Source organism: Pteronotus mesoamericanus, unplaced genomic scaffold (assembly GCF_021234165.1).
Source record: "Pteronotus mesoamericanus isolate MK-2021 breed Mesoamerican mustached bat unplaced genomic scaffold, CSHL_Meso_final contig_27, whole genome shotgun sequence".
Lineage (NCBI taxonomy): Eukaryota > Metazoa > Chordata > Mammalia > Chiroptera > Mormoopidae > Pteronotus > Pteronotus mesoamericanus.
In genome coordinates this window covers 7,131,327-7,146,403 of record NW_026555115.1, presented here as the reverse complement: position 1 = coordinate 7,146,403, position 15,077 = coordinate 7,131,327, and the positions used below count along the sequence as shown (strand labels likewise).

At 43.9% G+C, this 15,077-nt stretch overlaps 1 protein-coding gene across 1 annotated transcript in view; it reads right to left on the bottom strand.

The window, feature by feature from the left end:
• Nucleotides 1-8,021: 8,021 nt before the first annotated feature.
• STEAP3 (STEAP3 metalloreductase) overlaps nt 8,022-15,077 on the bottom strand; it is a 51,900-nt gene continuing 44,844 nt past the window's right edge. The window contains exon 5 of the mRNA XM_054575002.1: nt 8,022-10,789. Within this exon, the coding sequence (XP_054430977.1) occupies nt 10,508-10,789 (282 nt within the window). The 3' untranslated portion in view covers nt 8,022-10,507. The remainder of the gene's footprint in view (nt 10,790-15,077) is intronic.

Here is a 15,077-nt window from a genome sequence, read left to right as displayed (position 1 = left end):
ACCAGCTTCTGGATTGGTTGATCCTCTGAATTGTTCTTTTTGTCTCTATGTCATTCAGTTCTGCTCTCATCTTGACTATTTCCTTCCTTCTACTTGCTCTGGGATTTATTTGTTGTTGTTTCTCCAGTTCTTGAAGTTGTAGTGTTAGGTCTTTTATTTGAAATGTTTCTATCTTTTTAAGGTAAGCCTGTATTGCTATGAACTTCCCTCTCAGGACCGCCTTTGCTGTGTCCCATAGGTTTTGGACTGTTGTCTGTTCATTTTCATTTGTTTCCAGAAATTTTTTGATTTCTTCTCTTATCTCATTATTGACCCATTCATTGTTTAATAGTCTACTGTTCAGTCTCCATGAGTTTCCAAGTTTTTGAAGTTTCTCTTTGAGTTTGATTTCGAGTTTCAAGGCCTTGTGGTCTGAGAAAAAGTTTGGTATTATTTCAATTTTCCTGAATTTACTGAGGCTTGCTTTGTGTCCTATCATGTGGTGTATCTTTGAAAAACTGCCATGAGCATTTGAAAAGAATGTGTATTTTTCTTCTTTGGGATGTAAGGTTCTATATATGTCAGTTAAGTCTCTTTGATTCAGTGTTTCATTCAGCAGCACGATATGTTTATTAATGTTTTGTTTGGAAGATCTGTCCATTTTTGACAGTGGGGTGTTGAAATCCCCTACTATCAGTGTGTTGCTATCTATATCTTTTTTGAAGTCATCCAACAATTTCCTTATAAACTTAGGGGCTCCTATATTGGGAGCATATAAGTTTACAATGTTGATGTCTTCTTGATAGATTCTTCCTTTAAGTATGATAAAGTGCCCCTCTGGGTCTCTCTTTATGGCCTTTGCTTGAAATCTACTTTGTCTGATACAAGTATGGCAACGCCAGCCTTTTTCTCATGTCCATTTGCTTGGAATATTGTTTTCCATCCCTTTACTTTCAATCTGTGTAGGTCTTTTGCTCTGAGGTGGGTCTCTTGTAGGCAGCATATGTGTGGGTCATGTTTTCTTATCCATTCAGCTACCCTGTGTCTTTTGATTGGGGCATTTAGTCCATTCACATTGAGAGATATTACTGATAGAAACTTACTCATCTTTTCTCTTTGAACTTGTGTTCCTCTCTGTCTCATTCTTTTCCTTCATCTGCTTAAACCAGTCCCCTTTGCATATCTTGGAGTGCTGGTTTGGTAGAGATGTATTCTTTTAGCTTTCTTTTGTCTGGGAAACTCCGTATTTCTCCTTCTATTTTAATGGAGAGCCTAGCTGGGTAGAGCAGCCTTGGCTGTAAGCCCTTGCTTTTCATGGCTTGGAATACTTGTTGCCATTCCCTTCTGGCTTGTAGTGTTTCTGTTGGGAAGTCAGCTCCTAGGCGTATCGGGGCCCCCTTGTATGTTACTTTCTCCTTCTCCCTTGCTGCCTTGAGGATTCTCTCTTTGTCTTTGCCATTTGCCATTTTAATGATGATGTGTCTTGGAGTGGACCTCCTTGGGTCCTTCTTGAGTGGGGTCCTCTGTGCCTCCTGGATCCATGAGAGCCTTTCTCTCCTCAAATTAGGGAAATTTTCCATCATTACTTTTTCGAGGAGGTTCTCTATTCCTTGCTCCTCTTCTTCTCCTTCTGGTATCCCTATTATACGGATATTATTGCGTTTCAGGTTGTCCTGCATTTCCCTAAATGCCTCTTCATTCTTTTTGAGCCGTTTTTCCATTTCTTGTTCTTTCTGGGAGCTTTTTTCTACCTTGCCTTCCATCTCACTGATTCGATCCTCAGCTACATCCAGCCTGCTTTGGATTCCTTCTACTGTGTTTTTCAATTCAGAAATGGTATTCTTCATATCCTCTTGTGTCTTCTTGATCGTTTCTATGTCCTTTTCCAGGCTGATATAGTTTGCTGTAAGATCCTGATAGTTTCTCTGCAGTTTCTCATAGTTCTCTTTGAGCTGGCTGAGCTCATTGAGCTTCCTTAGAACCATTGTTTTAAATTCCATATCTGATAGTTCCCTTGCCTCTATTTCATTGAGCTCTCTCTGTGGGGAGTCCCCTTTTCCACTCATTTGGGGGGGAACTTCTTTTTCTTCCCATTTTTGTGAGAGTCTGTTAAGTATTTTTGTCCTTTACTTTTCTTTCTGGGCTTGCCTCTGATGATGTCAGTTGTTGACCCTATAGGGCCTTGGGATGTTTGTTTGAGCCTTTCAGGAGTCTAATGCCTGTGTCTGACTCCTGCTTGGAGCAGCTCTGTGACCCCTTCGGTCAGGGCTGGGCTATTTTTTGGGATCTCTCTGCGCTCTCACGAGAGCTCCTTGAGCGCGTTCCCAGCAAGGCAGGGTCCCCCACCTGCCTGGGCTCGCATGTGTTTGCCCCAGACCAGGGGGCTTATTCGCGACCTCTCGTACTCATCTGGCCTCCCTGGCACGTGAGCTTCGCGGCACTGGTCAGTTTAGGGTCTTCTATTGTGTGTTTTCCCCGCTTTTGGCTCTTTGGGTGTGTTGCTTGCCCTCGCCAAATGGGGACTACGGAAATGGAAGGAAATCAGCTCTAGGACTCTCCGGTTAATCCTGTTTCTGGTCTCTCCTCCAGGGACTCTGGGCAGCTCTACTTATTTTGTGGGCTGCTCCGCAATCGCGGCGGGTAGGTCAATTTATGCCTGCCCTTGCCCCTCTGTGCAATCCCTCGCAGGCCATATGGGTGCCAGTCTGTGTGAGGCCTTGCCGGCAGGTGCAAGCATTCACCAGCCCGCGTGGGTCACACACACGCTCGCCAACCCTTGCCAGTCACTCGGCGCAAGTGTGCGCGCCTGCTCTGGGTGTTTTGGGGGTGTCTATGTTTGCTTTTCGGCTTTTGGCTCTTTGGGGGTGTGGCCTCTTCCCGCGCAATGGAGACTTCGGCAAGGAAGGAGTGGGGACTCCCCGGTTCCTCCTCCGTTCCTTCCCCAATGCCTCCGTTTCTAGTCTCCCCTCAGGGGCCTCTGGGCAGTTCTGTGACCCCTTCGGCCGAGGATCCAACCACTGTGCGGACTGCGTTTCAATCGCAGGCAGTCTGGTTCATGCGCGCCCCGCTTCTGCCTCGTTGGGGTCGCGCCTTTCCAACCCACAAAGGAGACTACTGAACGGGGAGGGAGTCGGGACTCCCCGGTTCCTCCTCCCGTTCTTTCCCCAATGCCTCCGTCTCCAGTCTCTCTTCAAGGCTCTCCCAGCCAGTCTGCACTCAGCCCCGTAGCTCACACGCGTACAAGCTGTGTGCGGAGCGCACAAAAGGCAGGTTAATTGATTCCCTTATGCCTGAGCGAGATGGTAGCTGGCGAGTGGGAAGTGCGTTATCACCCGGGCTCCACCGGCCGCAGTGTCAGTTCTCTTCACAAAGTTTTCCTCACCAGTCTTTTCCCAGGCACCAGCCCACCCTGCTGCCACCTGTACCCAGCGATCAAGGAGGGTGGCTGCCGCTGCAACTTTTGCGTTTGCCCTTTAAATGTCTCTTTGCATCCCCAGCCACCTGTCTCTGGCAGAGAGCGCCCCTAAGCTTTTTGGGGTTGCGTTTTGTCTGTATTTTCTCGGCTTTAGCTGCTGTAGTTTAGGGGTTCCTGTTTATGATTCAGACCCCGTTCTTCTCGGGGGGACGCTAACTGGCCGTTTCAATGTCCCTCTGGTGCCAGTGCCCGTGCGCACCCAGACCACCCTCTCGAACCTCCACCGTAATTCTCACCCATTGGGATGTGTGAGAGTCGAATCCACTGTCCGCGGCACCAAGGCTCCTCTCCCACTATCGCTCCACTGCTTTCCAGGTGATTACTCCATTATTTAGTTGCAATTCCAGTTTGGTTTTGGGAGGAGGTCAGCGTGACTCTCTTTCACTCCTCAGCCATCTTTTTCTCCTCCCATTTTGTCTCCCTCCTGAATTTTTATCCACCCTGTTGATGTGAGACCAGCCTGTTCTGTGTCTCCACCCCTCCTACCAATCTGGATAGGTGTGGTTTTTTAATTCCATAGTCGTCAGACTTCCATTCAGTTTGATTTCTGATGGTTCTGACTGATGATTGTTCTGTATTTTATTTGTAATTTTTATGTGGTTGTGTGAGGAAGTGAGCTCTATCTGCCTATGTCACCATCTTGGTTGGAAGTCTCAACTTCCTTTTCTGCATTTAGTATATCATTCTATATTTGATAATTCTATTCTTTGATGTCCTTGGGGGTTGTGTTTTTGGTGATTCTAAGCTATGGTTTATTGATTTTAGATTTGAGCTCCTATTGGTTGATCTGAGCTGAGGTTGTTTTTCGCCAGAAAGGCCTTGAATTAGCTTCTGCCAGGAGCCAGGGGAGAGCATTGTTTTGTTTATTGTGTGTGTGTGTGTGTGTGTGTGTGTGTGTTTTCTCACTTATCATCTGCTCTGCTGATTTCTCTTAATCTCCCAAGGGTCTGAGACAGGCTAGTAAGCTAGAACAAACAGAACAGGGAAACTGAAACAGATAGTTAGACAGCCAAGTAATTATAGCCATCTAGTAATTCACAAAATCCTATTTTCTATAACCAAGAAGACTTAAGAGTAAATGGTTTACACTTGTCCCCAATCAGAGAGTAAATAGCTTAAATTACTGTACTTGGGGAGATAGCAGAATTCAAATTAGGTCCATTTGCCAACCATACCCAAGGACAGATGAAGGGAATAAATCTCACTTTGGTACATCAGCATAAATCTGATGAATATTCTATTGAGATCCTCCCTAAGACGTCCCTTAAACCCCCAGCCTTTGAAAACCCTCAAAACAAAGGACCTAGTACACGCTTTCCTGTCCAGGACCTGACCTGAACCTTTCCCTTCCCCATGCTCTTTCACCACAGGTGTGCATCTCCTAATCCCTAAGGGCCCTTGTGAGACTTGCAACCAGGGGGAACAGGGCAGCGGCAGCTCATCTTGGGCTCACCCCCTGAACCTGTCCCCAAGACCCACTCAGGGCCAGGCCCCCTTTCTTATAACACAAATTCAGCTTTTAAAAAGTATGTCTTTTGTCCAGGAACTACTTACTTTGTATCAGGAAGTCTCTTCTGGAAGTGAAGTCCCTGGTGAGTTCTCCAGTAGTTGGAAAGTTTTAACTGTGGAGTAAAATTAGATTTTTCAAGAGTAAGCTCTGTGTTTGATGGAAATAAGCTAGGTTTCTAGTCCAATAAGTGAAATCAGCACTTAAACAAGGGTTGATTATTTATGTTATGGGAGGATTGGCAGTGGAAACTTTTTAGTTGCTAAGTGCATCAAGGGTTCCATTTGTGACTGTTCAATTCTGAACAGAGAAAACAAAAATGAAGCCAAAGCATTTTGAGTGGCTATTAGAGATCAAATGATTAAAATCAAGTATCTGGAATGATTACAAAAATTGGTGGGGAAAACAGAATTTAACTGAACAAAAACTCCACTTTGCATACTTCCCAGGAAACACAATTAGTATGTTTAACATTAGACCAAAAAAAAAAATATACTATAAACAAGTGTTTGTGTGTTTAGTTTTTTGTTTTGGCTGCCACTACCGTGCTTTTCTGGTCAGCTCCCTTTTCACTTTCTCCAAGTTTTTTTAACCTTTTTCTCCCTCTTCAACCCTCAGGACCAAACCTTCTTCCTTCCCTGTCACTCTCAGCAGATGGCACTGTACCTACTTTCATACAAAGGATGTAGCCATCTTGAGAATTGTCACACCTCACATCACGAAAGCTGAACCCTCCCCTCATTGGTACTTATCCTTTTCTCTAATTTTAAAAGACATTCTGCCCCCTCCTTGCTAAAGCTACCGGTGCTCATTCTCACTCTCTCATCTTCACCCATGCCTGTTCCTCTTGTTCTCTCCCAGAAACATGTAAATTATGTTCATGCCAGAATGATGGACAAAATAACCAAACCACTTTGTATCCCCCTATAACTTTCCTGTTACAAACCCTCTCTCTCCTTTGCTTCACAGCCAATCTCAAAAGTTGTTCAGAATTAGTCTCCATTTCCTTACTTCTCACTCATTACACACCAATCTTGATTTTACACCCAACACTCCAGTGAAATTTTCACCATGAATTTTCCATGTTTCCAAATCCAGCAACATTTGTCTTCATCCTCCTTGACTTCTCTACAGTATTCAGCAGTTTCAAGCACTCACAGTACATGAATACATTCTCTCTCACACACACACTTCAGCCCTTGTTTAAAAGTGTCAGTTATTAAAAGGGTCAATGATATTTCATTGAATATCATTGTATTTCTCTTAAAACCACTCACTTATTCTAAGATCATTACTTATAATTACCATTCATTTTAGTTATAATTTAGAGTAAAATAGCTTATTTCTACTTGATATTTCAATGAAGACCTTAAATTGATTTTAAAAAACCTTTATGTATATGTAGGTGATATTATTTCTGAATTTCATTTTAGATTAATAAAAAGGGATTTTCAACATATTTGTTAGAAAATGTTGGTGCTGGTCTGGTGGGACTGTTTCTGCTCTAGTTGTACCAACTTCCTCATTTTAGAGTCAGGGAAGTAACCCAGTGCAAGCTTCTGTATTTCCAGGGGCCCGCTTCATTGCTTTTGGAAAAGATTCAGCTCATCAAATGGCTGAATGATAATTTTTCTCTCACTAATATGTTATTTTGGTTCCGCCTTAGTTAAGTGAGTTACCTGAATAATGATTTTTAATGAAAATATTTTATCACTTCTTTTTATACTTAACTCTCCCAACATTGTGTGTGGGAAGACACAGAGTAGAAAAACAAAACTCCAAGTACAAGATTATTTTTCCTGTTGACAATCATTTGTAGGGAAATTGTTTTCTGGCCATGGTTCTTTCTTTAGAACAGCATTATTATGGGCTCAAAATGGCAAGGCCATCTTTTTTATTATTGTTCCCAAGAAATGGTTTATAGCCATTAGTCTGCTTTCTGCACATGGGCTTCTTTTTTTTCCACCTTAAGCAGGAAGACAGTTCTGGCTGCTTCAGTGGAAAAGCTTGACTGCATGATGGCTGGGTGGTCTCTGAAGAGTTACTATTTTCCTGATGGACCCAGAGCCAATGTATGGGACCACCAGGGGGCATCCTAACAGGGAGCACAGAGTGCATGGCTTGGCCTCTGTCTTTAAGAAAATAAGATGGTGTCCTGGCTGGTGTGGCTCAGTGGATTGAGTGCTGGCTGCAAACTGAAACGTCACCTGTTTGATTCCCAGTCAAGTGCCTGAGTTGCTGGCTAGGTCACCAGTTAGAGACATGTGAGAGGCAAACTACTGATCTATCTCCCTCACATCGATGTTTCTCTCCCTCCCTCCCTCTCTCTAAAAATAAATAAATAAAATCTTTTTTTAAAAAAGAAAGAAAACAAGGTGGTTACAGCCATATGGGAAGTATGCAGAGTCAAAGCTCACTGGGATAGCCAGGGCACCAGGGTCCTGGGGAAGATTCACAGGGCAGCAGGGAGAGCTGTGTCTACCAGTTTGTGGGTGGCTGACTACAGCACAGCAGACCAAAAGAATCCATCTAAGCCCTTGTTGCTCAGTGTCTACAGATCAACATCATCCATGTCACTTGGGACCTTCTTAGAATTGCACAGTCTTAGGCCTCATTCTAGACCCATGAATCAGAACCTGTGTGTGAGCAAGATTCCCTAAGCGACTCCCATGCACATTCCAGTTCGAGAAGCACTGCTGCTCTAACCTACACTCAAGACTGCAGTCTTCAGGCCACAGCACAGACACTGCTCCCTCCAAAAGCCTTCCCAGCCCCTCTGCAGGCCTTGGGTGCTCCTTTCATGTCCCCCTGCATTTTGTCACCTGGATCTTGCAAGTTTCCTTATTGGCTTGTGGTTGTATATCTGCATGTCTGCCCTTTCTCAGAGGTGCGCTCTAGCCCAGATCATTCTGTGCTCACCTCGCATGCTGCCTAACTCCGAGCAAGCTCCAGTCACAAGGCTCATCAAGCCAATGAACAAATGAATGAGTGGGCAGGTGATTGACATGACAGAAATAAAAGTCTGAAACTCACAGAAGGGAGATGTTTATTTTCGCTGCTTCTCAGACAAGCTCTACAAGGTAAAAATGAGACTCTCTCAATGGCATACATTTTAAACATGAACCTCTGACATGGCATTCAGGATTTCCAGAGCATGTTGGTTTAGGCACTTTTATACCCAGAGGCACACAGAATTTCCCAGGCTCTAAGGGAGTGACTGGCTCTCTTGGGGATGCTGTTGCCAACTGCTTGGTGAGGAAGGAAAGCACAGCCACAGACACAAGTCAAGGCCAATTCCATAGCCCTCCCTGCCTTTTATGAGTTGGTTATCCAGTTGGCAGGTGGCAGGTCCTTTGCTATCTGTTCCTTCCTGCCACCCACTTTGACATCCTTTCCCTCCTGAGGAGCACTTGCAGCAGGATGTGGGTGGGAAGGGGTGTGCATACTGGCCTTTACTCCATTGGCATCTTTGGTATAAGTAATAACCCCAAGGCCCAGGGAGGCTTGGAGAAGGAAGGCGGCCAATACTGACTGGGGTTGGGGAGCCTAGGTGGGTTCCAGTGGGCCATGTTCTCCCTGCTACCTGTGAACAGGAAACTGCTGGGCCCTCATTTTGCCAAGCAAATGCTTAAACCTCTGCTTCACCTGCCTTCTTTGCAGAGAGCCTCTCTACGGCCACTGCTGCCACTTCATCAGGGCCAATTTAGGAGACAAACGCCCGCTGCTCAGTGTTGGAGCAGCAGACGGAAAATATCTGCAGGAAGCAACAGCTTCACGGCACTGCCTTCCCTCCATTAGTCACTGGCCTAATGAGATATTCTTGCACTTGGCTTTTTCCCTCTCATTTCACTAAAGGACCCTGATGCGTTCCACAGACATGAACTCATGATACCTCCCTGGGGAAGCAGGGGCATCCTCTCCCTCCAGCATTATCTGCTCAGCCTTTGCCGACTAGACTCTTTGTTCACCCTAACATGCCCTCTGGCCCAGGAGATCTAAGAAATATGAACGTGACCCACAGTCCCCCATTCATAGTAGAGTTCAGCGTGCATCTCACTTATGTCTTCTATCAGGATCCGACCCACTTTGTGTTCAAGGTGCTTCTTTTATGGAAATGACAGATCACATTGGTTATGCCAGGAGCTGGGGCTCAGTGGAGAACACCTGCTTGTTCACAGGGGAAGTAAAAACAGTTTCAGTATGAATCAGTGAGGATGGAGTATGATTCAAGGGCACATGGCCTGTGGCCCTGGCTGTGCCCAGCCTCCTAGGCTTTGGGGCAGCAGAATTTCAAGTTGGTAGCTTTGGTGGAAAAGATATTCCTAGGTATTTTGAAATGTAACCCTCCTTTAAGAGGAACTTGGAACAGCGTGGTTTCTGGGTGCTTGGAAGGCAGGCTCTCTGCCCTGTGGTATCGGAGGACATTTGAAGAGATCCCAGTGTTTTTCCACAGGACTGATTTAACGAAGACAGTCAGTCCTTCAGCCCTCTGGGCGGGGTCAGAGAAAGGCTCCCTGTTATTCTAAGTGCTCTGCTTTGTGTTCCCTCCCCATGGACTGACTGTTGGAGGGTCTGCTCTAGGCCTTCCTGGACACATTCACACTAATGATATAAAAGTGAGAAGGCACAGTGGTCGAAAGAACGGTCATCACCAACTTAAAGGAAGCAAAGAAATTACATTTGTTGTCAAGACAGGATTCATTAGTGGCTCCGGGAAGGAGGTAACTTCACACTCCCACAGGAGGACCAATTTGCAGCCGCAGTGGTGACTTCTGACTTTAAGGAAAAATTCTCCCATCTTAGGGAAGATTAGGGGGAGCAGCTTCAACCCCAACCTCCCTCCCTATGCCCCTACCTGGCAAAGGAAGGGCCTTCAATTGGTTGCCAGGGCACAGACACCAGGATCCCCTCCCCACCCAACCTCGCTTCACCCACAGGCGGTTGGTCAGGGAAGCAGCTGCGCCCCTTTCTCACTAGTAACTCTTCATCCTGGTGCCAGGTGGAGTCAGGCTCCGGGCAGAGCTCCTGTCTGCCCACTACGTTAGGGCCCCAGCTATGCAAAAGCCTTGGAAAAGTAGCAAAAGGGGAGTGGGAGGCATAAATGGACTGACTCCACCAAGGGACAAGCCCCTCATTGTCTTTTCTGTGCAAAATGTGTGTGTATATCTCTGCAAATGCCCTAAGAATGTGAGCTGCTTTCTCCTAACATCTGGCACTTGCTTTTAAATCTATTAGTTGAAACCTTAGGGACTCAACATTTTAGCTAAGTAAGTATAATTGCAAATCCTGATATATATACATATATATATGTATATATGTATATATATATATATACACGAAATATATATGAACCTATGTATCACACACACACGTGTGTCATTCTGAATATTATTGAATACATTGGCATCCCAGGAATTCGGACCTCAAACCACCAATTTGTGTACAATCACACCATACTGCACAATCAAGGGAAAAAAAAAACAACCCTGACAGGCTCAGGGCACTGTCCTGCCTGCATCTGGTTTCCGAAGCCAGGTACAAGCTCTTCACACATGGCTTGTCTTCTGGGTCAAGGCGTGGTCCATTGGCAGTGTGAACTTGACAGCGTTGTCCTTCTCCCAACCCCTCCGGATCTTGGAGAGTCTGCGGCTTAAGCAGGGCAGGAAGAACAGGACCTTGGCTAGGATGACGACGCAGGGCACCAGCAGCGTGAGTGTGAAGGTGGGAGGCAGGTAGAACTTGTAGCGGCTCTCCTCAAAGGCACGGGTCCAGCCATAGGTGAGCGTGTGCAGGGTGCTCAGCACCAGGGCCACAAAACCTAGAGTGGACTGCAGAAGAAAGGAGGCGGGAGTGAGGGCCAGGGGATGATGGACACAACAATTCCGCCACTGTGTCACTGCTTGCACGGCAGAGGGGAAAGAAGGAATATGACTTTAGCAGTCAGGGCTCTGGGTTCAAATCTCTGCCCTATCACTCACTCTGTGTATGATCTTGTCACTACCTAAACTCCCTGAGCCTCAGTTTCCCCAATAGAAAAACAGGAATAATACTTCTACCCTTACAGTATATAAAGATTGACTGATTCATGAGGATTCAATAAAATAACTGTTATTCATGCCTTTGATCACTAAGAGTGGACTTCATTTTATTTTATTTGACTTTAAATAATTTTTTATTTTTCAATTACAACTGACATACCATATTATATTAGTTTCAGGTGTAAAACCCTGTGATTAGACACTATACAACCCACTAAGTGATCAGCCAGATAAAACCAATACCCACCTGACACCATACATAGTTATTACAATAGTATTGACCACGTTACCTCTATTATATCTCATATCCTCATGACCATTCTGTAGCTGCCACTCTGTACTTCCTAATCCCTTAACCTCTTCTACCCAGCCCCCCAAACCCTCTCTCATCTCACCAGAGGTCTTTAGATGTTCAAAGAAGTTTAAAAATATTTTAGCAGTTGTGTTTATGTTTGAGTGCATATTAGAGTAAACAAGTGCCTACCAGCATACCAAAATCTTCATTTCACAGATAATGTTTGGCCTTAGGCCAGATAAAAAAGGGAATTGATTCTAAGTTGATTTAAAGGTAAACAAAAAGTTAAAAATGTACTTGGTGCTTGGACAGCATCAATAGTGGCTCACTGGGGCCTGGAAGCTGGGTGACCTGCCACTGTATATAAAGCCCAGGATACCACACAGATGCTCTTTGTGGGTGCTGGTCCTTCACCTCCTGACCACACACTGAGTCATGGATACCAGGCAGAACTTACTCTCCCACCGGAAAGGAACTTAATGACCATGGGGAGATCAACACCTTTGCAAATCCTAAAGAAAACAGTCCAGGCCAGGCTACAACAGAGTGCTGCACCCCTTAAGCCACATACAGGTCACTTCCAGCTAAGGTCAGCCCCTGGTCAAGTGCCTACACAGGAGTGTCTGTGGGAACCATACGGGAGAAGAGCTGGGGAGTGTTGCTCCATAACTCCAACCTTGGGAGCCTTTTGCATGTCAGGTTTCTTTTTCTTTTTTTTTTTTTTTTAAATGAAAGGTTCATTTGTTCAGTACACCAAATCTGATGTAAGCATTGTGAAGACAAATATACAGAAATATGAAGATCAAAATAAAACAGTAATTTAGTTTAAATGAAGGGAAATCTCTTTAAATGACAACATACTCCCAAGAAGAATCTTTTCTTCGGTTAATTATATATTTCAATAAAATAAAGGATCTAGATTAAGTGGAAGTTAGCTAATGAATTTTCCTTAAAAACTAAATCCCAACTCTATTGATCCATGCCAGTTAAACATTAAAACTAAAATTTCCAAATAAGTATAAAAGGAGATGAAGGGGTTAGTTACATTTTTTTTTGCTTAGACAGTCCAGAGGAAAATGGTTATTACAAATACAGCAGGCAAACTGTTAAGACTTACTGATCTAAATTTCAGTCTCCATGCTTGTCATTGTGCTAAACTCCCGTCATTAGTATGGCACATTTTGGTCCATGATAAGGTTTAATGTCAAGACTGATCCCAATTTGTTACAGATACATATATAATTTGTTGCTTGTTTTGTTTCTAAGTATATATATATATAAAGCCAGTATACTGATACATACAAAGGTTTCTTATGAAGTGCAAATGATGTAACATAGATTCTACCGCTGGCACTCGCCTTGACTGGTGCTGTGACCCTGGGTGAGTCACTCAGCCTCAGTGAGAAGTGATTCCAAACACTAAGGTCAGAGATGTAGGAGCAGTGCTGTGTAGACCAGTATTTTCCAGACCCAAGACAAAGCAGGCAGATGGAGAGGAGAGTGCATCAAAGATTAGGTCTTTATGGGGGCAAGGAGAGGTATGGACAAATCTGATTGATTCTGTAAGCACCAAGGAGGAGCCATGGAAAGATTTGGAGAGGCAGAGACCTGTGTTTGTTACATAATGAATGAAAATAGCAGTGATCCATTAAGCAATGAACACAAATGCATTTTCTCCAAGGACACAATGCAAAGGTTTCATTGAAATGTGGCAGCACAATGCTACCTCAGGGTCCTCTTCATAGGTTGGTTTTGAGTTTTCCACAGGGAAGCTGCAATTGGACCTCTTGGATTTCCTTCCAGCCCAGCTTGTTAGCATTGATCCAGGGGCTCAGTTGAGGGACACTGTCTTGTTTGCACTCTCCTCAGAACACATGTCTAAGTGGGTTTGACTCTGCTACCATGCCTCACGCTTCCTCTTCCCTAGTGTTGGGGGAGCTTCGCTGGTACCTGCTCCAGTACAAACATCAGGATGGCGAACCTCATTAAGTGGAGGAACATGCTTTGGAAGAAATGCTTGTAATGTTTTTACTGAATATAATAATAATAAGCATTTTCTAATGCCTATTTGTTATAAGTTCATAGACAGATTTCCAAGTACAATATTTTTGACCTCAAATAAAATACTAGCTGCCAAAGATCCCCAATCTCTACCCTTCCTAGCCATCTCTGGCCATTCTTGGCTTTGTCACCACATCAAGGATCCTTTTATCCCATCCTTAACAAATTCCCAGCTCAGCATAGCCAGTTGGGAAAAGCCATGGTTGGTTTTGTGCCACTACCCAGTTACGTCATATGTCATATTAGAATGGTCAGCCCTCAAATTGAGATCTGAGTCACATGTAACCAAATCCTTGTCACTTCCAGATGAACATATCAAAAATTCCAAATCTCCTAGCAAGTTGTGAACAACCACCTTTTCTAAGTTCTGATCTATTGATATGGAAGAAGACTTGGTTTCCAAGCTCTGAATATATCTGCAAATCATATATCTGTCAAGGGATTAATATCCAGATATGTAGCGATCTCTTAAATTAAACAGGAAAAAAGTAAACAATGCAATTCAAAAATAGGCAAAGAAATTGAATAAAAATTTCTTCAAAGAAGATACATGAATGGCCAATAGTACATTAAGAGATGTTCAACATCACAAATCATTAGGGAAAGGCAAATCAAAACCACGATGAGATCCCCTTTAGGATGGCTACTATAAAAAACAAAACAAAAAATTACAAGTGATGGTGAGGATGTGGAGAAATTGGAAACAAACTGCATTGTGGGAATGTAAAATGGTACAGCCACTATGGAAAACAGTATTGCAGTTCCTCAAATAATAAAAATAGAATTATCATGTGATCCAGCAATTTCACTTCTGGATAGATAGCCAAAAGATTGAAAGCAGGGTCTTCAGTGATACATGTACACCCACGTTCATAGACGCAGTATTCATAGTAGCTAAAATATAGAAGTGCCCATTGACAAATGAATGGATAAACAATATAAATTAAGGCTTAAGAGGGAAGGAAATTGTGACACATGTGAGATAAGCCAGCCACAAAAAGATGCTGTATGATTCCACTCTTATGAGGCACCTGAGCAGTCAAATTCACAGAGACAGAAGTAGAATGGTGGTTGTCAGGGGACGGGGGTGTGTGCAGGGGAATGGGAAGTTTTTATTTAATGCATACCGAGTTTTAGTTTTGCAAGATAAAAAGAGTTCTGGAGATGGATGGTGGTGATGGTTGTACAACCTTATAATTGTACTTAATGCCTCTAACTATATTGTTGCTTAGAAATGGTTAAGATGATAAATTTTATGTTATCTGTATTTTACCCCAATAAAATAAATTGAGGGAGGGGGGAAATAAGAAGATACCAGCATCAATCATCAGAAATTAATCTTGAACAGTTCTGATGACCATCCTGACATACCTCAGCCAGCTGCCCAGCCCCAAACCCTTGCTCAGCCTACTCATGTGGATTTATGGGATTTGCTGAGATGGTTGGGAAGTACCTTTCATCCCTGACCGTTTATCATAGTTTAAGAATGTGGTTTTCAAATCTGGCTATACATTAAAATCACCTGAGGAGGTTGGGAAACCATATTAATGCCCAAGGCTCAGGCTTCAGATGCTTCTAGAAGTTCGGCGATGATGCCAATGTGTAGCCAGGACAAAGAATCACTAATTTAGGAGATTTCTCATCATGCAGGCCCTTTTAGCTTCAGGTTAAGTCTTCACAGGCCCTCCGCTCAGGCGATTAGTTGGGGTGAAGCTGGACCTA